The sequence below is a fragment of the Citrus clementina genome, unplaced genomic scaffold, assembly GCF_000493195.1.
Source record: "Citrus clementina cultivar Clemenules unplaced genomic scaffold, Citrus_clementina_v1.0 scaffold_5, whole genome shotgun sequence".
Classification (NCBI taxonomy): domain Eukaryota; kingdom Viridiplantae; phylum Streptophyta; class Magnoliopsida; order Sapindales; family Rutaceae; genus Citrus; species Citrus x clementina.
The window spans coordinates 41198538-41221671 of record NW_006262201.1 but is presented as its reverse complement, the minus strand read 5'-3'; the positions used below and the strand labels follow the sequence as shown (position 1 = coordinate 41221671).

General features: G+C 35.6%; 5 protein-coding genes across 5 annotated transcripts; 2 read left to right on the top strand and 3 right to left on the bottom strand.

The window, feature by feature from the left end:
• Positions 1-3714: 3714 nt before the first annotated feature.
• On the bottom strand, positions 3715-5016 carry LOC18042589. The gene has a single exon (XM_006434974.2). It carries the CDS (start codon positions 4607-4609, stop codon positions 3833-3835), a length of 777 nt encoding a protein of 258 aa, XP_006435037.1. The 5' UTR covers positions 4610-5016; the 3' UTR covers positions 3715-3832.
• Positions 5017-12086: 7070 nt separating this feature from the next.
• Positions 12087-12518, top strand: LOC112098493 (defensin-like protein 19). The gene is given in 2 exon segments (XM_024184965.1): positions 12087-12386; positions 12388-12518. Coding segments are annotated over 2 exon segments (246 nt in total). The 5' UTR covers positions 12087-12254; the 3' UTR covers positions 12502-12518.
• A 545-nt stretch (positions 12519-13063) lies between these two features.
• On the bottom strand, positions 13064-13762 carry LOC18042588 (50S ribosomal protein L31, chloroplastic). The gene is made up of 2 exons (XM_024184472.1): positions 13610-13762; positions 13064-13537 (listed from the first exon to the last, which is right to left on the bottom strand). Exons 1-2 carry the CDS (start codon positions 13676-13678, stop codon positions 13187-13189), a joined length of 420 nt encoding a protein of 139 aa, XP_024040240.1. The 5' UTR covers positions 13679-13762; the 3' UTR covers positions 13064-13186.
• Positions 13763-15232: 1470 nt separating this feature from the next.
• Positions 15233-19449, top strand: LOC18042441 (glucose-1-phosphate adenylyltransferase large subunit, chloroplastic/amyloplastic). The gene is made up of 14 exons (XM_006434972.2): positions 15233-16041; positions 16144-16266; positions 16373-16546; positions 16777-16869; positions 16946-17029; positions 17143-17198; positions 17485-17578; positions 17663-17848; positions 17995-18075; positions 18180-18266; positions 18351-18455; positions 18670-18776; positions 18967-19027; positions 19149-19449. The coding sequence occupies exons 1-14, from the start codon at positions 15814-15816 to the stop codon at positions 19248-19250; spliced, it is 1581 nt and encodes a 526-aa protein (XP_006435035.1). The 5' UTR covers positions 15233-15813; the 3' UTR covers positions 19251-19449.
• A 174-nt stretch (positions 19450-19623) lies between these two features.
• LOC18042440 (mannan endo-1,4-beta-mannosidase 7) lies at positions 19624-22009 on the bottom strand. The gene is made up of 5 exons (XM_006434971.2): positions 21439-22009; positions 21150-21344; positions 20866-20988; positions 20262-20464; positions 19624-20170 (listed from the first exon to the last, which is right to left on the bottom strand). The coding sequence occupies exons 1-5, from the start codon at positions 21742-21744 to the stop codon at positions 19720-19722; spliced, it is 1278 nt and encodes a 425-aa protein (XP_006435034.1). The 5' UTR covers positions 21745-22009; the 3' UTR covers positions 19624-19719.
• Positions 22010-23134: the final 1125 nt, after the last annotated feature.

Sequence of the window (23134 nt, the reverse complement as noted above, 5' to 3'; positions counted from 1 at the left end):
TTATCTTTATAAACAAGTGTGGGGACAATTATTTCGTTGTGATTTAAGATTTGCTGCAATTTCAGGATGCAACATGGATTAAACTTTCTTTCTTCAACTAAAATCTACTAAACTTGATGTTGACTTGTCGAATCAAACACCTTCTTATTTGATTATAGATTTTAGTCCTCTTTATGTTTTCACCAACTCTGTAATCTATCTAGCTAGCTAGATACCATCTCAAATATGCTTATCCGGTGTTTGCGTTTCTAAGATTTAATGGTTTATAACTTTACACCCCCCCCCCCCCCCCAAAAAAAAAAAACAAATTCTGAATTAATCCCAAGTATAAATCCTGTACCGTTAGAGAGATTTTAATGTAATATCCACTCAACTGGTTTTATTTTTGCCCAGCCCTAAATGTTAAAGGCTGCTTATGATGAACAGCAAAGCAGGCCAATGGTTTGCGCCTTTGTGAGAAGAATGAGAAGAAACAATTCGGTTGTTCCTTGTTGAAAGAGAAAATTGGTGGCAAGTGCTTTTGGACAAATGACAGCTAGTGAGCATATAAAAGAATTGAAAATTCTGAGGGTCAAGTATGGTAGCTGACTAGCTATTATTTGCTCCAATATGCGACAGCTACTGTGATATAATATATGTTATTTGTTCTGTTTTATTAGTTTATCTTTTCACTTCTTTTCAATCTATAATAGTGTTATTATTTACTAAAATAGTGTCAACTCACATTGGACTTGAACCAGCCTCCTATCAGAATAACAGAAGTCTTCATCGCCACATAAACACAACTTTTAATTTAAGCCAGCAACTACATAAGCAAATACAAATATCGACAAAGATAGTTGTTTTAAACTGCTAACAAAGAGGGGTACAGGTTTTTCAATATATAAGTAATTTTTAAAGATCAGATCACTTGGTTTTGTACAACTATACATTTTAAACAATTTTACTTAATCTTCATACGCTCTCCTTCTTTATTTACTCTTTCTTTTTTTGGTTCTCAGTTTGACATCACAATTGACTTATGGGAAGTCTAAATAATAATAAGAAGAAGAAGAAGAAACCGCAGGCATTCACCCACGAAAATTTAAATTTCATGTATCTATCTATCCACACGTACTGATGACGCTGTTGTAGGGCTAAGAAAGACAGAGAAGGTAATATAAATATTTCTGCATTATAAACAAAGGCTATGTAAGAAATAGTGGCATGAAGTGAAGGGGTCGGATAAAACAATGAAAGCCAGCTGAAAAGTTAGCATGCATATTAAAACCCTACCCTGCTAAAGGGCCAAAGGACTATTTGTACGATCTGCTAAACAAATTATTGAGTTGTTATTGTATTGAACAATTAATTGTTGGTGCAAAGCTGCAAGTGCCAAAGGAGAAACAACAAAAGAGAAAAAAACTGCTGGTGCTCATATACAAGAGAAACCCTTTATACCTTTTGTATTAGTACTGGCACAACAAGTGGGTAAGCGCAAAGCTGCTTCATCATTAGGGATGGCAATGGGGAGGGGAGGGGAGGGGACCGATTCTCCCCGTACCCAGTTCCGATATTTTGCGTATGTCTCCGTCCTCTCCCCATCCCCGTCAAAATTATTTAAGAGAATCTCCATCCCCCTCCGGCCTGAATAATAACAGGGGATCCCCGAAGGTCCTCGATCCCCGAATAACTAATACATTTTTTTTTGTTTTCGATTTTGAGTTAATTATATTAAAATAAAAAATTCAAATAAAAGTAAAGTTCAAAATATATCTTACATTAATATCCATTACAAAAGTCACATACATTAAATTAATAAGTAACGCAGCATGCAAGGGATACAAACTATCATGAACAAATTAATAGCCTAATACAAAATTGTTACAAATAAAATCAAATTTAAATTCAAAATTAACTTTTCAATGGTGGCGTGGGCACTTTATAAATGTGGACTATTCTCTTTACAGCACAATAGTTAAGTCGAAGTAAATCAAGAGCAAATATTATATTAGATTAGATACTAAAATTGTGATTTGCTGTGGGCAATTATAACATCTAAAAATAAATAAAAAATAGATTTAAGATAAATAAAAAATAAATTTAAGTTTAAAATATTTAATGAATATTAAAATTAAAACAAAAGTTTTGGGCTAATAGAATCTGTTCGGTCTTTTTAATGTCCTAAATAAAAATTTAGGACTTTAATTAGTTAATTAGGCCTAAAAGTTTAATAATATAAATATTTTGATATTTTTTTATTTTTACCAGTACTTATAATTTTATAATTCAAATTTTATAATTTATTTACTAGTAATTTTAAAAATTAAAAATTAAAATGGGGAAATGGGTAGGGAATGAGGATTCCACCTCATCCCCGTCCCCTCCTCGAATAAAAAATTGGGTAAAAAAAATTTTCCGTCCCTTCCCCGAATAAAAAATTAGGTATGAAATTATCCTCATACCCTCCTCAAATGGAAAAAATCTCCGAGAATATCCGTCCCGTGGGGATTTTTGCCATCCCTAATCATCATAAAGAAGTCACTACAAATTACAAAATACTAATAGGCCAAGGCCCCACCACAATTATATATATATATATATATATGCATGTATATATAAAATGTAACAAACACTACTGGCCATTCCCTTAAAACTTTCTTGGCTACCCCCACAACTCTTTTTTCCCTTCAAAATGGGTCGCCGGAAAAGCAGAAAATAAGTTGAAAGAAAGAAATAATGGGAAAATGAAAAGAAGAATAGTAATTGGAATGTAATTTTTGACATGTCGCTACCAGAGAGGCAGATCGAGACAGCGGAAGTGGTAACCTTGATTTGCATGCGTAGAATATCATTTTCTTTTCTGAATCCAGAGTAAAATAAATTAAAAGTTTCTCAAACAACCCACTTAGTGTAGCTAATTATGACTGTGGCCCAGTAAAGGTATTAAGACAAAAGCTTTCTAATTGCTTTAAGTTACTCTAATGCTCCAGAGAGTAGCATGCCTAAACAGACAGAGCAATAGTGGCTTTTTCTTATAAGCTGATCAGAAGATTACCATAACTTTCATTAAATTAAAAAATAAAAAATAAAAATCACATCCTTTCTGCATCGTTAAAAGATAGGTTCTATTAGCACTTGAAAAAAGCCAGAAATTTTGGGTCATAAGGAGAGGCAATCAATCGTGTTGAAATCAAAATGATTGTGTAGTAATTAATAAGCTCTCGTGCCTTGATTTGACTATGTTACGGAGTCTTTTCACGTTCCGAGGACTACAAAGCTGAAACAGCAATTGAATGAATCTCATTAAGGGGTAAACGAAAATGAAGCTAAGAAAAATAAATTAGTAAAATTCGGGGAGACAAAGCAAATACTCCACAAACTAACCGTGGCAAATAGATAAGGACAGGACAACGCGAACAGTCCTAGTACACCCAAAATCTCGAATCTGCTTTCAAGATACATATATGTTATCCTCTATATACCTTATTACCATGCAACGAACAAGTAAAAGATCCTGCAAATGAACCCCATATGCATGAGTCGTGAGTGGACCTGACCAATCAACTCACCTCAGTATCGCACATCACCCACGAAAATGCGTGTCAGATTTCAAAACAGCACAAAAATAGAAGACACAAAATGATATTGGAAAAAAAAGCCAGAAATTGGATAAGGTCTTTTTTGCCTCTAATTCCTCGTAAAGGGGAATTATACCATATCACTGTACATCCCATGATCATAAAAGAACAGTTTTAAAAAAAAAAAAAAGGAAAAAAAGAAAAGGAAAGCACCGTAAAAATATTTGGTTTTTTCCACGATATTGTTATGCACTTGATCCATCCTTCCTTAATTAGTTAACAGCACTCAAAGTGAGAGCCAAGCTTTGTTTATTTTCAAGCTTAAGATCAAGCGTGTTCTCTTCAATTAAAGTTTTTCTCTTGGAAGCAATGAAAGTCTCAATGGTCATCCTGAACTCTTCACTGCTCAAATCATCCATCTCACTCGATCTCCTCCCCTCATTATCTTGATCCGCACGCTTGATCAACGTCTCTGATCTTCTCAACACCTCCCGCCTATTCCCCTTCCTATCAAGCCTCTCAGATCGAGTCCTCCTGTACTCCTTCGCCTCAGTCACTGTACCAACCGCAGAAACCGCACGCTTCGGCAGTTCACAATCCTCCAGTGGTTCTGGAGCAGCAGCCTTGGCCTCAACTGGTGAATTTACCACATTATCCACGCAAGCAATTTGATTGTCCGAGACAGTTACTTCCGGGGCCGGTTTTTGGTCGTCTTTGGCTGAGGTGGCGGTGGAGCTCCGGTTGGTGATGCTGACGTACTCGTCGTAGAAATCTTGTTTCGCGGGTTTCTGAAGGGACAAAACGGAGATGATTACAATGAGCATGTTGACGGCGATGAACACGTAGAGAGGCTGGCCGAAAACGGCGACGTTGTGGCGGAGGAAATCGGCTGAGATTTTAACGGCGACGGGGATGTAATTATAAGAAGACCAAGCCATCAGAGCCAAAGCCGTGAAAACTTCTAGTTTTTTGAGGATTTTTTGACGGTTAAAGTTTCTCATGGCTTTGGCTTTCTCGGCTTTGACGTTGTTGAATTTGAAGGGATCCATGACTAAGATAGAAAAATGAACGAAACTTGAGCGGCAGGAAAGATTAAAAGAGGTGGAGGAGGATTTTCCGAGAAAATAATCGGCGAGAAACTGAGGAAATTAATGAGCTTATGGGTAAGTTTTTATGCGCTTGTCATTTTTAGGTGGGTTTTCGAATGGAAACTGAAGATTTCAATAGACGTGTTGCGCCTTTTTATAGAACTTTAAAAGAGATTCCTTTTCTGTTTTATAAAAATAGACTAAATAAGCAGGATAATAAAATTATTATAAATAAATTTTTGAAAATGAGGCTGTCGGAGTAAGTGAGCGTACGAAGCCCCCGGCGCACGCTTGGACCGAACCCGGCCCGGACCAGGACGAGCACACGTGGTTGCAGTGACTGACAGAGGCCAAACCCCAACAGCTCTGCCAACGTGGATTAACGGACATGTCTTCTTTTAGGTATGTTCTTGGCTTCTTTCTCTCTCTCTCTCTCTCTCTCCCCACCTACAGTTAAAATAAATAATTTTCCCCCTTTTTTATATTTTAATATTTTCTTGAAATGGAAAGGGGCCCACTTTCTGTCTCTGTTACTTACATTTTTAATTAATTGTTTAATTTCTCAAATTTGTTGAATGTGAAAAAAAAAAAGTGAAACTTGTTTTATCATTTATGATGGCCCATTAGAACTAATTATAATTCTGATTACTTAAAAACTTCCCATTGGCTATAATTAATTTGGAGAATTTAATTATATTTTGTCGGCAAGACTTTCAGGTCTCTTCGGCTATGTCTTGGGTATTGATATCACTCATCAATATTGGTTTTTGGAGTGATGATCTATCTGCACGTTCCATGATCAGTACGCAAGAAGCTACTGTAGTTTTGAATTGTCTTGGACAATTTTTGTAACCTTAGGCTAAAGAAACTTATAATAATTTTGTATTATTTGGTCAAAATTTGTGTACACCCACCACGTGATGTGGAAATTCACTGAGTAATAAGTAGTTTGTAACTAGCTAGCTTCTTAGGACAATTGATTGATTGATTATGATTATGATTACACTTGATTGATTATGATTATGATTATGATTATACTTTCTTCTCTCGTTTTTTAACATGACTTATGTGATGGTCTTTTCGTTACCAAAACGATGTTTTGAAATCAATATAATTGCACCTCCAAAGAGTAAACTTTCCATGGTTATTATCATGCTGTTGAAAATGGTTACTTCGAAAGCAATAATTAATTAATGCTGAAAATTTTAAAGTATATCATATAATTCACACCCTTTATTAATATTAAAGTGATTAATCTTTCACGTGGAGCCCTTTGGCTCTTTATCCAGTATTCCCCCCCCAAAAAAAAAAAAAACCAATTTCATACTCTCAACTACTCAAATCCCTTTAATTAATCGGGTTCGAACCACAAATTCACGAGTGCCATTTGGGAAAATTAATCATCCTACTTCTAATTGCCAAAACTTTACAACACAGCAAAGCAAATTGGTTGGTGTGAACTGTTAAGGACGTGAATCTTTGCTACTGTTTTTTCTTTGCATGGGAAAATCATGAGCTTACAAGAAAAAGGCTCAGGCACTGAAGTCTGAACTGATAGTAAAATTAAGATATATCCTAATTGCTCAAATGGCACTGTTGTGATTAATGATGAACCCATGAAAGTTGAAACATTCTTTGATCGATTCAAGAAAGCTAGTAAAATCGACTTGCCCAGTACTGAGTCTGAGACCAAATTTTCACGCCCAGCTCCTGCCCTTGCCCTGCTGTGCGTACGGAAGAAAGAGATTTCACGTGACCCTGAACTAACGACACCAAAGCAACTTTAGAAAGAGAGTTTGCTTTCACTGTGGGAAAATCATTATATATATATATATATATATTTTTTTTTTTTTTCTTTCGAATTAGAATTAAGACTGTCTTCTTCAGTACTGACCATAGGGCAATTCGATTTCCAGGCTCCGTCAGACACGCGATATAGCCTGTTCTTCATTCAGATTGCGCATATTGCACGTATTTACATTTGGTGAATAATTATATCTGTCTACTGATTTTCGTGCCTAATGACCCATTAAACGAAAGCTGGATAATCTCTTTAAATCTTTTTTTAGAGTATAACATCATTAATTGGAGATTTAGAACGATAGTGTGATGTAGGTTGAGCGTCCGTATCATGTTTCATGATTCTTTAAATCTTTTTAATTGTTTCAGAAACGGCAGGTTCTCTTTTATGAATAGTTATTAAACCTTTAAAACTCCATTTTTAAATGGTTAAAGTAAATCCATAGACGTTAGATGAGAATCATGAGCCAACTTAGGCTGATCTCATCTTCCAATTGCAAACTCCCTCCAGAATATATATTGTTCGTAAGTGGCATACATGCTGCATAAATTGCCTCAAGCCTAAGTATATTACATGGTATGTAATATGAACTAACAGGAGTGAAACACTAAATTGATGTGCGCTGGCCTCAAAGTCAAAAAAAGATTAGTTACTAATCTGCTTTAATCTCTCTGGGCTCTGCATAACTTTCTGCTCCCATAATATGAATAATGATATAATTAAGATTAGGTAAAGGTGATGTTTGATTGTTAAAAGTTACAATTTGCTTTTAAAAAAAAAAAAGAATAGAAAACTTACAATCAACTTGGGTCCCGGAGAAAGTAAAGGCGATAATAATGCACCTCTCTGGGATTTATTTGGATTGAGCGAGTGCCTACCCAACCTATTAACTTTGATCAAACCCTTTTCTCAAGCCAACATTTCTGGAGGATTTTAATCTCAATCGTGGTTATGCAATCATTTTGCTTCCCACTTTGGACCTTTTCGCTTAGTTTTTTTTTTTTTTTTTTAATATCTAAAACACTAGTGGCCTTGCACTAATATTATTTACATGCTACTGGGTACTTATTAATCACCCATTTGGTTAGAAAAATTAAGCGGATAGGGTTAAGTTTAAGCAAACTTTTTCCTGTTATTTCCTTTTATTTGTCCTGATACTACAACATTTGATGCTTCATGTGATCATGTCTCTGTTTTTATGCACATACACTTGCCAATTTGATCACTTCATATCACTGTCTTGACTTGTGCACAGTGTGATCTCAAAGAAGATTGCATTAGATATTTTCAGATTATTTTATCGTTAGTGAAAGGACTATATATCAACTTATAGTATATATAAATCAAGGCATATTATGTCAGTAAACAAAAAGCAGGGTTAAAATTTACGAGATGCCATATAAATAAATTGTTACGATGAATCTTATCCAAAGCATATCTGACTTGTGTCAATATTAAGAGGCTTGCCTCCCCTAAGAAGAAAAGCGAAAAGTTCATGACTCGTGTCAATTAACTGATAACGGACAAGAACACATATTACGCACGCACAGTGCATATGGATTACCAGAATTTATGGGTTTTTTTTTCTTATACATGAAGCAAATCAACCACATCAACGAAGCAAAGTAATAAAATGATCGCGTTTTAGCCCAAAAGAAAGGATGGATAAGGACAAATAGGATCCTAAACCTTTATTTTTTTTTTTAACGTATTTTTAAAAGTATTTGAAACATGTTGCTTTGTACAAAGTTATCTCATATGCACCATTTCGACTAACACTTCAATGTCATTTTTATATCATATTGAGGACATAAGTTCGAAATGAACAGGGCTTTTCTTTTTCTTTTTTTCTTTTTTTATAAATAAAAGTAGATTTCTCTCCTTATATTACGAATAGTAGTGGTGGACTTTTAAATCTAATGCTCTGTAGATCTTTGGACAACAGTAGAAACAAATATCTATATCCAGTCCCTGGTTGTATATAACAATGAAACAAAAATAAAAAGGTTACCCCCCATTAGCGATGTCCCTGTGCCCTCTCAACTTTGGAAGTGTAAACTATTGCCATTTGTTAATTGCGAGTGGTTTTAAACAGAGCCACGAAAAGTTGGAACAAGAAAGCGTTACTTTTGCTGGGCCAAAGTTTTAAAACCCAGCGCAATAAAACAGAAGCCAATCTTTTTCATTTGAAGCCACGTGTGCACTGGTTTCCCTTTGTCCTTCGATGCCAGAGATTCTAGTCCAGTGCCAACCGCAGCCAGCATCATTGTCGCCTATTAACGCCAATTCTCATGCATCCAGTTCTCAGATCAATCATGTTTTTTTTTTTTTTTTTGGCTTTCAACAAACCATTAAGGTATATAAGTTTGATGTAAAGGGGAAACTGGTGTTCCAATTGCTGGTCCATCTCATTCGGGTGGTTTAAATTTAAAGTTTAATAAATTTGAACAATTAAATAATTAAAGAAATTTGAAAGAGATAAATGAAATTTGCCATGAAATTTGTTTATAAAAACAAGTGAAAGCCGCTGCCCTGGAGAGCGTCTGCGTGAAAAAGAAAAGGGGGGGGGGGGGGGAGAGAAAAAAACAGTCGAGGTTACAATTTAGGAATAATAATTTCAATTTTTAATTAGATACTCGGAAGGTGAAATCAAATTCGTTTTCTCATAAATTTTGAGAGTAAATTTCTAACATCATCCTCTATAATTTTATTGGTCTTAAATTTAATTTTATCTCTCTTTGGCTATTATTTGAGATATCTACTTGTTAGAGAGACAATTATTAGACTGTTACTGTAAAGTGTAAACTAATAACATTGAGATTCTTGATGTTGGTAGCATATGGTATTATCTAGAGAAAAATTAATGTTATAACCTCATTAATATAGTATAAGATTATATCGGACTATGGTCCCGTAATTTATTTCGCTTTGAGTTTTCTATATAAAATTTGTGTCTCTTATGGTTGATTTTTACTTTAAATTTATTATTTTATTTTTATGACTATTTATTTAGAGTACACATCTTATTTTAATCAAAAAAAATTATTTTCGTTTAATTTACAACTGTTTGTGATAGTCACTTTCGCAACACTAAATTTAGAATCTTGTATAATCTTGAATCACTTTAAATAATTGTACTGTCAATACCGCAATTATTGTATCGCTTCTTCTTGGTTTACGATAAAACAAAACAACAAATGCTCCTGTCATTTGCCATGTTGAAGGTGAACCAGTCACATGACCCAACAGCGAGCAGAGCAACTCCTCTATCCATTCAAGCAATTGACGAACAGATAAAGATCGAGACTGTACTTTAACAACTCTAACATATACAAGGGGCCACTTGTTTATTTTGGAGACAATCAAATTCAAGATTTTGCTTTGAGGGTAATTATGCGTTTATATTTAAAGGAGGTGGACATATATAAGGGGCTGGGCGCCATTGGCTGTTGAATTTATGCCGTCCACATTTATTATTTTGGGTCCGACTATATTAGAATTGCTCGGAGCATTATTGATGATCATATAATCATTAAGATAAATAATAAATATGTATCTATTTTTATAATCCGATGTAAAACAGCTCCACCGTAATTACTGCTATTACTTTTCGATACATTATATAGCTATCAAAAATTTCCTTGGTAACAAGAAATGGATAGATAAAACGGAGTGCCAAAAAATGTGCCCGACAACCAGAAGTGAATATTAATTAAATAACTCAAAGATTCTGGTAAGGATCAATGTTGCATAGCTTTCTAAAGAAAACAGTTCGAACGTGGCAGCCAGACAGTATACGGAGGTTTCTTTTTTTTTTTTTTTCCCTCTTTATTCTTTATTCTTTTTTATTTTCGGGCAGGGTAATTCAAATTTGTTGATGTAAAGATGTTGAAATATTGATGGGTGGATGACGATGTGCATTAAATAGTGAATTTACTTTGCATAGATAAAATTTTTCTAGCTGGTCCGATTTTGAGCAAGTGTGATTTTTCAATAGGAGACGTTGCCATGGATTTTTGGAGCCATGTGATTTAACTTATTATCATGATATTTCTCTTGCCATTAATTACCACACCGACTTTCATCTTTATAATGACACGTAACAGCATTTAGACAAATTTTCTTTAATTAATTAATGCAGAGAACTAGAAAATGTCAATAAAGTGTACAGTTCTAAATATTTGCTGTCCAAGCAAATTGCAAACAGGGAATTGTGTTTAAATGAATTTGGTTGAAATTACGGATGGCAAAAATCCTTACGCGGACGGATATTTTTGGAGATTTTTCTCATTTGAGAAAGGTATGAGAATAATTTTATATCCAATTTTTTATTTGGGAAAGAGATGGAGAAATTTTTTACCAAATTTCTTATTCGGGGAGGAGACGGGGATGAGGTGGAATTCCCATCCCCTACTCATTTCTCCATTTTATTTTTTAATTTAATTTTTATTTTTTAAAATTATTAGTAAATAAATAATAAAATTATAAGTATTGGTAAAAATAAAAAATATCAAAATATTTATATTATTAAACTTTTAGGCCTAATTAACTAATTAAAGTCCTAAATTTTTATTTAGGACATTAAAAAGACCGGACATATTTTATTAGCTCAAAACTTTATTTTAATTTTAATATTCATTAAATATTTTAAACTTAAATCTATTTTTTATTTATCTTAAACCTATTTTTTATTTATTTTTAAATGTTATAATTGCCCACAGCAAATCACAATTTTAATATCTAATCTAATCTAATATTTGCTCTTGATTTGCTTTGACTTAACTATTGTGTTGTAAAAGGGAATAGTCCACATTTATAAAGTGTCCACGCCACCATTGAAAAGTTAATTTTGAATCTAAATTTAATTTTATTTGTAACAATTTTGTATTAGGCTATTAATTTGTTCATGATAGTTTGTATCATTTGCATGCTACATTACTTACTAATTTAACGTATGTGACATTTGTAATGGATATTAATGTAAGATATATTTTGAATTTTACTTTTATTTTAATTTTTTATTTTAATATGATTAACTTAAAATCGAAAACAAAAAAAATGTATTAGTTATTCGAGAATCAGGGACCCTCGAGGATCCCCTGTTATTTTCGGGGAGGAGATGAAGATTCTCTTAAATAATTTTGACGGGATGAAGAGGGGACAAGAACATACATAAAATATCGGGGATGGATACGGGGAGATTGATCCCCTCCCCTCCCCTCCCCTCCCCATTGGCATCCCTATTTGAAATTCACCAAAACAATGTACATGGGTCGAACTCGAGGCTCAAAGAGATCAGTCAAAATGCAAAGGGTCGAACTCGAGGCTCAAAGAGATCAGTCAAAATGCAAAGGCCCATTCTGGCTCAGGTCCTTGGACCTGTCATATTGGGAGGATTAAAAAAATAGCGCCATGAGAGGATGACGAGCACAATTTGTTTTGCACGGCGAGTCACACAGCCATTTTAGTTGAACATGTTCATGTTCATCATCTTTTAGAAGAAGCATTGTCCAACTTATTGACTTGGTTCTCGTTTTTTCTTCAATTTGAGCTTACTGACATACTACCAACAGGAAATTCATCTAATCATCCAGACGAGTGATATCGTCAACTAAAACAAAGGATAACAATGGTGAATTGAGCTATAAATAACAATGAACTACCGGCCCAAAAGGTAGACCCTACTTATGATTTTCAAGAAAGAGAGAGATATGGCTAAACTTATCAGTCATCCAGCTAGTTACACCCTCTTGTTCATTTTCTTCTTTCTCTTTGTTTCCACTGGTATGCCATAGCATCTTTCTTATGTATCTTCATATGATTCCACCTCCGGAGAGGTCTGTGCATTGTAATACATGTGTGTGTGAAATAATTCACGCAACTGTGGAAGCAAAAATCTGCGAGAGGCGAAGCAAAACGTGGTCAGGATTTTGTGCATTGTGCAAACTCAGGAAACTGTAATCATCAGTGCAGGAACTGGGAAGGTGCAAGTCATGGAGCTTGTCATGCACAATTCCCTGGATTTGCATGTTTCTGTTATTTCAACTGTTGATCCAATTATCAAGCACAACTGCATCAGTCTTGACTGAGAAAACCATCTTTATTATATCTACAACATTACTGCTTAGACTGTCCGTTTATTGTCTACTAAATAGATCCTCTATATACTAAGTGTCTGCGCCCAGCTTTGTGTGTAAACATGTTACTGGCTGTTGCCCTCTGCCGGGCTACGAAATAAGCCATCCATGACTGGCGAGTAGCACTTATGTGCACAGCATCATGTACTAGGGTGGTCTACTAAATAAGCCATCAAGGCATTCTCAGGTTGCAACCATGTGCCTGCTTTAAATGTAATCTATGTCCATGAAAAATTAATCTGAGTAGAATACAGCAACTTGATTTTGGATGAACTTGCTACACCACAAGAAACACGCAATCATCACTCAGCATTATAGAAGTCCTTCCACTGTAAGCTTTCTCAAGCCACTAATACCATATGGATAAGGGGTTAAGGATGAATCATAGCGAATAGTATCATCATGCTAGAGTCATTTCTCAGTATGAATAAAATCAGCGTCAAACTGGCAGAGAGATAATTTCAGAGCAACCAAACGCATGAAAAATATAATTTGATAATAATGTTTGTCGTTCAAATATCAACACATCATTCGATCAAATAAAATCCATCCACTCACAAACATTCCCCAATTACCTCAAAACAACGCCGTACCAAATTTCTACTTCTTCTTGCCACCTTTAGCGGCCGCGGACTTGCGCTTAGGCGGCAACACAATCTCTCCTTTAAGCACGGGAATTTCCATAATCTCAGACAATCCTCCGAACTTCTGACGGAACTTCTCGACTTGGTCGGCGTCGACGACAACAGCAGAGCGGCCGCCGAGGTAAAACGCATGGTTTCCCGACCAGACATCCACCACGTACTCCTTCTGGGTCCCACCCGTCGTCATTACGAGCTCACCGTTACAGTACACTTTTGCATCCTCGTAGAATTGAGGGTGTATGTCCTTCTTTCGACACGTCACCGCCCGGGTCCTGTAACCACTGCCCGTTGCTGCGCAGTTCTTCACCTGAATAACAATCAAGTAGAATTAATCAATTTAAAAAATTGGGGTAATTTCAGATGAAGAAAAATAAAGTACCTTTCTGGTGGGGAGAATTGGAGCAGAGGGTTTGATTTGGAAGAATGTGTTGGGTAAAGTCTGCGCCATTTTCAGTACTGTGCGTTTATTGCGAGGGCGAGTGTGAGGATTAGAATTGTTGTCGTCGATCAAGGATAAGCGAGGGACATGACTGTGAATCTGATGATTGGATCCAAGTATTGGGCTTTCAATTTTTGGGCTAAAATGGCCCAGTTTTTGAATCAATGATTGCCAAAAATGGGCTTCAAAAGAATTGCACTCCACACTCTGCCTATGCCTCTCAATTTGTGATAAAGATTCTCTTTTAATCTGAGTTTTCGTGAGTTTTAAAAAATTTTATGTTATGTATTTTTAACTGATAGTGTATAGATAAAATTTAATTTTTTTATCTTCTTTATTTATTAACTACCAATCATACACATGTATTTTTTTTTATCAAAAAGAAATCAGATTAGGAGATAATCCTAATCCCTAATTTTGAGATTTTTTTCATTAATAATGTCCTTTGCCCGTGCCGTCCTCGACCAATAATAAATCAAAAGAAAAGGACCCGTGCATCGTAATCCCATTTAATTTTAGTCTATTTTGTGCAATTTGTTTTTTCAAATGTAAGTTCCGTTAAAATTGCCAAGGTTCAACAATAATATATCAAAGTCACATCGAGATCACATACAGTAGACGACATCTGACTCAAATAATATTGATATTTATCGTAAAGGTGACTCAAATTTTTTATTAGAATAACACTCGAGAATTTAAAAAAATAAAATAAAATAAAGCAGAAAAATGTAACTCAATGTGTACATTTAAAAAAAGAAAAAAGAAAAAAAGACTCCACATAATGAAAACGTTTATTTTGTCCACTTGCCTAAGTTCTTTCTTGACAACTTGACTCTTTTCTCGTTGGATGTCTCTTGTCTAAGGGCTGCGTTAGTGTTTGGCAATGAATTTCAACATTCCAGCGCTTCACCCTTTCTTGTCCACACACGTGTATAATTGCACGAACGAAGTAACTTTTTGCGGTTCGTTGTCACCCATCTGTAACCGTCACTTTAAACTCAAAATATTCAACGGTTATCGCAATGACTCACTTCCTAGCTTGCCCCAAATAACAACATCCTCGTTAAGTTCCTTACAAATCAATCATGGCCGTTGATCGGCTGTCTCTGAAGCTCCCTCTTGGTACACGTATGGTTGGTTTTTCCTTATTACGATCGAGTGGTAACTAACAAGGTAGTAACGCACGCTGATTTGGTTACAGAATCCAAAAGGCTAAGCAAAAAGTAGAAAATTTGAAAAAACTGTTATCATTTTCATTTTATTTGCCATATTATTAAATTTGATACTATTGCTAAAAAATTGCAAAATCTTCATCATTAAATTGAGCTTTATTTATTTATTTTTTCCCTCTTGAGTACAAAATTTGAATTTGATATGACTTGCCATCGTAGCATCTGATGTACTAATTGGTTTTAAGCCAAGGTGTACGCTGCCTAAATTAGTAAAAATTTGCATAAAATTTTTACAACTAATCTTTGACGTATTTGAACAAATAGGGGGGCTAGCGGATCCCGGTTGCTAGGGCCTTTTCCTATTTTAAATTATTTAAAATAAAAGAAAGACTAATTCAAATTTCAAAATAATCACAAGTTTGTAGCAACTACAGACCCGGAGGCACCCAGATTCAGATTGAAAGTCAAATAAACGGGAAAACATTGCTGAAACAAGACCAAGTGCCTTCCCGTGACGCTCAGTAGCCAATAAAACCAACCACGTCACTCTGTTTCTTCTCTTCTAGTTCATTTTCCCTTCTCAGCTTCCTTCCGTAATCCATTCTACTGGTTACATTTCTTCACTACCCATTTCGTTATCTTTCTTTTCTCAAAGATCTTGCCGATCGAATTTCATACTAGGATTTTCAAAAGAAAAAGTTGATCTTTTTTTTAAAAAAATTTCTTGTCTGGGTACTTTTGATTTCTTTGATCCTGGTGCAATTCCTTGTGATACTTGCTAATGTTACTTTTGGTGACTTTTCAAAATTGAGACATTAGTTTGACTTGAGTTTAGTTTCATGGTATCACAGTGCCACTGGCTTTACAAGGTTCAAGATTCCTTAAATTTCAGATTCTAGATTCACCTTTCAAGTAGAACCTCCGCAGGCTCTTTGTCTTTTTAGCCAAAAAAAGAAGAGGTTTTTTTCGAGAATGGATTCTTGTTGTGCTGCTGCATTGAAGGCCAATGCTCATCCAGCTGTTAGCAATAGAAATACTGGATTTTGGGGTGGAAGTGTCAAGGGGAGTCTTAAGAGCGGGGACTTGAACTTTGGTTCCCGTGTGTGGAAGAATCTGAGAACTGAAAAAATAAATAAAAATGTTACCAAGCCTGGAGTTGGCTACTCAATTCTTACATCGGATACTAACAAGGAGACTGTGGTAAGTACCCGTCACGCCTTCAACTGATCTTTTTCTTTTCTTGGTTTTGTAAGAAATAAGCCCTGCTTTTCTAATCCACTGATGATCTGAAATTTAATTCAGACGTTTCAGGCTCCAATGTTTGAGACTCCACAAGCAGATCCCAAAAATGTGGCTGCAATCATATTGGGCGGAGGTGCTGGGACTCGCTTGTTTCCTCTTACCAACAGAAGGGCAAAGCCAGCGGTAAAGTAACAAATCACTAACACGTGTTTACTCAGCTTGATTGTACAACTTCTCTTAAATCCAGGAAATGAAATTGAATCTTATGTTAATTCGGTTTGATCTTCAGGTTCCCATCGGAGGCAATTACAGGTTGATCGACATCCCGATGAGTAATTGTATCAACAGCGGTTTCAATAAGATATTTATTATGACACAGTTTAACTCCTTTTCCCTCAATCGTCACTTGGCTCGGTCGTATAATCTTGGAAATGGTGTGAATTTTGGGGATGGGTTTGTAGAGGTAAGATGATTGTGCTGAAACAAGTATTCTGACATGTGCATAATTGATAATTTGATATCGCTGATGGTTAACTGAAATGCATTGCTTGAATTGAAGTTATTCTATTGAGAATTGGGATTTTTCATGAAATGCATATTGCTATCAGAGTCACAAACTGCTAAGAGTTGCCATGGTAATTTAAATGACTTTCATGAAGGTTTTTGATGAATCCATATTTGCCCAATAAGCAGGTTCTGGCTGCTACTCAAACTCCTGGAGAAGCAGGAAAGAAGTGGTTCCAAGGGACAGCAGATGCTGTGAGGCAATTTATATGGGTCTTTGAGGTGAGTAGAGTTTTTAGTTTGCGATGATATTATCTGAGTGACTGGACTAAGTGGGTTTATAATGTGATTCACGCAGGACGCCAAGAATAAGAATGTGGAGAATGTTTTGATCTTGTCTGGTGATCACCTTTACCGGATGGACTATACAGAGTTTCTACAGGTATGCATTTGAAACCTTATTGACTGAGTTTCTCACCCACTAGCCTTATTTACATGCTCATAATATGGATTTAAAAAAAAAAAGTTTGGTGATTGGTACCATTGTGCTTGCAGAAGCATATCGACACAAAAGCTGATATTACAGTCTCATGTGTACCAATGGATGACAGGTATATCTCACATATTTTATTTTTCATTATTGGATGTCACATGGAAAGCATTTTAAATAGTTACCGATAATTTTACTTGTACTACAAAATTGCCAATGCATTGTTAAGAATTTATATTTATTTCCTAACTTTTCAATCAGGATCCTCTGTTTTGTTACTTCTAATCCACAAAGTAATCCTTCATTTTGTGGAACCAAAAACATTTTTTGTTCCTTCCATTATTATTAGGTTATTATAGATTTTTTGATTACTTTTTCTAATTTATCTCAATCTTGTAATCTCACAGCCGTGCATCAGATTATGGACTAATGAAGATTGACCGCTCAGGGCAAATCATCCAATTTGCTGAGAAACCTAAGGGCCCTGATCTGAAAGGAATGGTAAATACTGTTGCTTGATCTAGATCTCCTTTGCTGGTAGATTTCTGTCTAATACTGGTTTTGTTGTTATGCATTTGACTGCAGCAATGTGATACTACTCTTCTTGGTCTATCTATGCCAGATGCTGTCAAATTTCCTTACATTGCATCAATGGGTGTTTACTTGTTTAGAACTGATGTCCTACTAAATCTCTTGAGATCTAGCTATCCCTTATCCAATGACTTTGGCTCTGAAATTATTCCAGCTTCTGTGAAGGATCACAATGTCCAAGTAAGATAGCTAAGATAGCTGCCCAAACGTGGATGATTCCACCCTTTTTGTTCCTTGAATTTTCTATTCTGCGGTTTTGGTTATGTTTTTGTTGCATTTAATCTGATGATCAAGCTGCTAAGCTTTTGAGTGTTTCTTGTTGTAAGGCCTTTTTATTCAATGACTACTGGGAGGACATTGGAACAATAAAGTCCTTTTTTGATGCCAATTTGGCCCTCACAGAACAGGTTGGCATTACCGTCACTATAATTTTATTAGGTAATTGCTGTTTACTCTATTTTACATTGTTAAATCAATTAACTGGAAAAAAAAATTAATTTTTTTGGGGCAGCCTGCGAAGTTTGAATTTTATGATCCCAAGACACCTTTCTATACGTCTGCTAGATTCTTGCCACCCACTAAAGTTGATCGATGCAAGGTATGAGCATGTGCTTATATTACTACGACTTCTCATTTGGCTGTTTCTCACATCTCCTGAGTCATAGCTCAATTGTTCATGCAGATAGTGGATGCCATAATTTCACACGGTTGCTTCTTGCGAGAATGTTCGGTGCAACATTCCATAGTAGGCGTGCGCTCACGTTTAGAGTCTGGTGTTGAGTTTCAGGTAACCCTTATGATTTTCTTTTTCCCCCAAGTTTCCTAAGAGTCAATTACGTGCCTGGGAAAATCACTCGTTGGACGTGGAACTAAGACTATGCAAGCAGATGCTTAGGGCCATTGTCTTGTACATATTGGTATATTTTATGGTAGCTATTCAGATTTTTGCTTCACTGTTAAATGCTAACTATGTCTATACTATGTCTATATATAAAATCCAGGATACTATGATGATGGGTGCAGACTACTATCAAACTGAATCTGAAATTGCATCTCTACTTGCGGAAGGAAAGGTTCCAATTGGTGTTGGACAGAATACAAAAATCAAGTGAGTGCCCTCTCTCTCACTGACACACAGGTGCAAATGTAGAAAATCACAAGGATTGTACAGCGAAAGAATAATTTTCACTTACTTCCCCATCAAGGCAATCATACATGTGTATTTGATATTCGTATAGACTTTCATAAAACAATGCTCAACCGACGTTTTTCAATTTTCGTTTTTTTCTTTTTCGAAGGAATTGCATCATTGACAAGAATGCCAAGATTGGAAAGAATGTGATCATTGCAAATGCTGAAGTGAGTATACCCTATATGTGCGCAAAAGTCAATTGATGCTCTTGGAAACTTTCTAGCAACTCAAAATACTATTTCATTTTTGTCTACTCCCATCTGCTTATTAAATGCTTTGATTTCTCAGGGTGTTCAAGAAGCAGACAGACCAAATGAAGGATTTTATATTCGGTCAGGGATCACAGTCATACTGAAGAATGCAACAATTAATGACGGAACTGTTATTTAACTCTTCCAAGTCAATTCTTCTGGGTGACACTATGTAGTTTATAGAACTGAGAGAATATGGGCTGCTGCCTTTCACTAGTTTGCCGCGATAACGTAGCATTAACACTTATGTGTAAATTAACAGGTTGCTTCGATGTAAGAGGGGGCTTCCAAGAATGTTATTTGTAGTTCTTAAATAAATGCAAGTGCTTTTATTATCTGGTATGAAGCTCCATTTTATCATTCTTAACAGCGTCAGCTAAAATTAAAAAAAATGGTTAAACTCGCATACAATTTATAAATAACACAATCCAATTAATCGTACTTTCGATAAACTCGCATAGAATTTATAAATAACACAATTCTATTAATCATACTTTCTTGGCCGAACCAAATCCATCTCTAAGAGAGAATTCACTTCCTCAGGACACTATGAAATTTCAGTAGCATTCAAGTTAGGAAACATCAAATTATCAAGCCTATTTGTTTTGTCAGTTGCCGGTGCCATTGCCGCCGTTCCCAGCCCACCATTGAGCTCTTCTGATGTCCCTGGCTCTCTTCCATTTCTGAACGTTTCTCAGTCTGACATACATCTTTCGAATTCGATTGAGCTTCTGAGATTGGTCAGTGATGATGGTTGCAGTCGAGGGGTTCTCACTGAAGATCACCTCATACCCATCACGGTAAGAGTCTAATCCTTCGGTAAAAAGTTGCCAGAACATGCCACCAACAGCTGCACCGCCACTCCTGGCTGACGAATAAATTGCCGAGTAGACCGTATCAAACAGCTGGTCCCTTTGGTTGGCACCAGAGGTTTTCAAAGATTTTCCAAACTCCGCTAAGAGAATTGGCTTCCGAAGAATGTCCTGTGCATCTTGGATATGATTGTAGAGCCAATTGTTCAAGAATGAAATTTGGCTTTCATCACTGGAGCTGGGAAGCCTGCACATCAAGCAATTGTCTTATCTTTAAGCAAAGGTGGTGATATGAATGTGGCAGTCTTTTAAGAGAGAATTTTCTGCTGATAAATTACCATTGATCTGGATAAGAATGAAGTGTAGCAAAATCAATGCTGGGAATTTGATTGTTTGCAATGAAATCTGTTCCTACTTGAAAATTTGGATTGTATTGCTGCTTCTCAGATGACGATGGTCCATAGAACCCTTCTAAACCAGCTTCTAATAAGTGATTTCCATCAATTGATTTTACATAAGAAGCCATCTCTGTAATCCAATCCTGTAGTACAATCACAAACAAATCAAACCAAGTGATTGTTTTATTCTAGTTAATATTATGGGAGCTTATAGAACCAAAGTTGTGAAGTAGGTAAAGACTAGTTGAGTAATTAAAATGACCTGCCATGTACAAAAGTCAAATTTCACTTTTATAGCTCATAGGTGAGGGATTATAGCAGGCCAGGCTAGCTGAACCTATCATATACATAATTAAATTTACAGGTAACAGAACCACCAACTCCATTTTCAATGAACATTGAACAGGATTGGTAACGGAGCTGAAAAAGGAAATTGAGGTAGCGTGACAAATAATTATGGCAGAAATTTGCAAAGCCAATAGTGGAACAAAATGCAACTATCAAATCAAAAGAGATGGTGAAGTTGCTCTGCTCTGAGTCTGACCTGAATGGTTTTTCCCGATGGATCTGCATAACATCTTGGCTCATTCATAAGCTCCCAAGCCATAATCGTTGGTTCATCTTTGTAAGCAACTCCGGTCACAGTGTTTATTCTCGTAAGAACAGTCTGTTACGCCAGATTTTTTTTTTTTTTTTAAAAAAAAAGAAACAAACTCAAAGTTTAATAGAAAAATTTGATCTCGGACCAGATCAATGTCGTATGAAGAAAAATAAAACAACAAACGGCAAGAACAGGACTGATGAGTGCGAGGGGTTAAAAGTGATCACCTTGATATGATTCTTGTAGTATTGCTTCACCACAGAGTTGGTAAAGAAGTCATCATCACTTGAAATAGACTGCCCCTGACCTCTTGCCCAAATCACATACTGCTTCTTCCCTCCAAATTGATCATAATTATTCACCATACTCAGTACTAGCTTAATCCCATATTTCCTTGCTTCAGATATTACAAAATCCAATCCCTTGGAGACACAAAATGAAACAAAAATCATCAAAAAATAAATTAAGATAATAATAAACAAACTGAAAGAAAACAGAAATATAAAAATTTGTCACCTGGAACATTTGCTCGTTATATGACCCTGGAGAGTACTGCAGGGGGCTGTCACCACCATCACTAAAAGCCCAAGTTCTTGCCATTGAGAGGCCATGCTCTTTTGCTTGTTGAAACACGGAAGAAACTTTGTCTTTCAGATATGGATTAGCCCCAGTGTTCATGAGCCAGTAAGCATTGAATCCATTTGCATAAAATGGACTTCCATTTAACATTAGGTGCACTCCTTTGGCTGTGATGAACCCATCATCTGCTTTCACTTGGATCAACAGAAAGATGAAGAAAACCAGACTCCACTTCTTGATCATTTCTTTCTCTTCTTCTTCTTTTTTTTCCTCCCTTTTTTCCTTTCTTCTTCTTCCCACAAACAAACTAACAAAGATTTTCAGATGCTTAGCTTGTGTAGGCTTGTATAAATGGCTGTACTTTTTAACTTATTTAACTACAAGAATAGTAAATGTAGATAGGTGATGCTGCTTCGATGGTAGTTTCTTTATTTTCCATTCGTTTATTGCCCAATATTTGGTGCATGGGGGTGACTACTTTCGGTAAGGAGCATTGAAATGCCAAATTTGGCTTTGCTTTTGTGGTTCGAATGCATTACTCCAGCTATAGTATAGGGGTCTTATTGTCTAAGTACAATAAACAGGGACACAAAAGCTAACGCATTTACAACATGGCTGTCCATATCACCGTTGCAATCCAGATTCTCCCTGCAGGGTGAAAAAAAAAAGAGAAGGAAAATGGGATGAGGTAGAATATAATTTAAAGTTTTTACTTTAAGCCGCAAAAGCACTGTAGAAACAACATAGGTATAAGTAATTTTTTCACGACAATTTAAGTTCGTATTTTTTATTATTATTATTATTTTTTTTTTCCCCGAGAGAAACTAAATAAGTTCGTATTGATCTGAACGTGAAGGCATATTTTTTGGTTCTGGGGTGCACAGACTGACAGCATCATAGCATTCTGTGTTTAGTTCTTCAACAAAGAAATTGAAATTACTATTATTACTCTTCTGTCGGGACTCAGGACTCAGGACTCGGAGGGGGATAAATTTGCCCACATTCCCATAACATTTTCTTTTTCCTTTTCCAAGGTGAGAGTGCAAATATCTGAGTACGGATAAATTTTAGTATATATCTATTGCATTATAATTAATTAATACATACATGACATGAATAATTGAGTTTAATACAATAACTATTTATATGATAGTTTACAAAATAAATATACACATATCATGATATTATTTATTGTTATATGACTGATATAGTACAACAGATGTATTCTAAAATTTCCCATGCGTATGACTCTGTGAGTGGAACATTTTTTTCTAATTTAGAACAGATTTTTGGGCTGAATTTTAAATGAGCTATATGATTACATGTTTTGACAAACTTCTAATTTGTAATATTAATAGGGTATGATTATATTTTTATAAAAGAAAATAGGGCAGCTGCAGACGACAATATGAAGTTTCAATTTTAAATTGTGACATACAAGAAAGTAAAGCGAGCTAAAAGCCTTAAATCATTCCAATATTTAGCGCACATCACGGCGAAACATTAGATTAGAGGAAAGGTTTCATTTGGGATGTGACTATGTGAAGCAGTTTCCTCGGAATACGCTGAGGATTCAACACATTTGCATTGAAAATGAGTAGGGATGACAAAATCCTTCACGGGTTTTGGGGCC

Bases quoted from the DNA above. Each gene is read 5' to 3' on its own strand.
- LOC18042589 (XM_006434974.2), bottom strand. From the start codon at position 4,609: ATGGATCCCTTCAAATTCAACAACGTCAAAGCCGAGAAAGCCAAAGCC.
- LOC18042588 (XM_024184472.1), bottom strand. From the start codon at position 13,678: ATGGCGCAGACTTTACCCAACACATTCTTCCAAATCAAACCCTCTGCT. The intron at 13,538-13,609 runs GTACTTTATTTT...ATTGTTATTCAG, and splicing joins CAATTCTCCCCACCAGAAAG to GTGAAGAACTGCGCAGCAAC.
- LOC18042441 (XM_006434972.2), top strand. From the start codon at position 15,814: ATGGATTCTTGTTGTGCTGCTGCATTGAAGGCCAATGCTCATCCAGCT. The intron at 17,030-17,142 runs GTATGCATTTGA...TTGTGCTTGCAG, and splicing joins ACTATACAGAGTTTCTACAG to AAGCATATCGACACAAAAGC. The intron at 18,267-18,350 runs GTATGAGCATGT...TTGTTCATGCAG, and splicing joins CTAAAGTTGATCGATGCAAG to ATAGTGGATGCCATAATTTC.
- LOC18042440 (XM_006434971.2), bottom strand. From the start codon at position 21,744: ATGATCAAGAAGTGGAGTCTGGTTTTCTTCATCTTTCTGTTGATCCAA. The intron at 21,345-21,438 runs GTGACAAATTTT...TGTGTCTCCAAG, and splicing joins ATAACGAGCAAATGTTCCAG to GGATTGGATTTTGTAATATC. The intron at 20,171-20,261 runs GTAATTTATCAG...CTTGATGTGCAG, and splicing joins CATTCTTATCCAGATCAATG to GCTTCCCAGCTCCAGTGATG.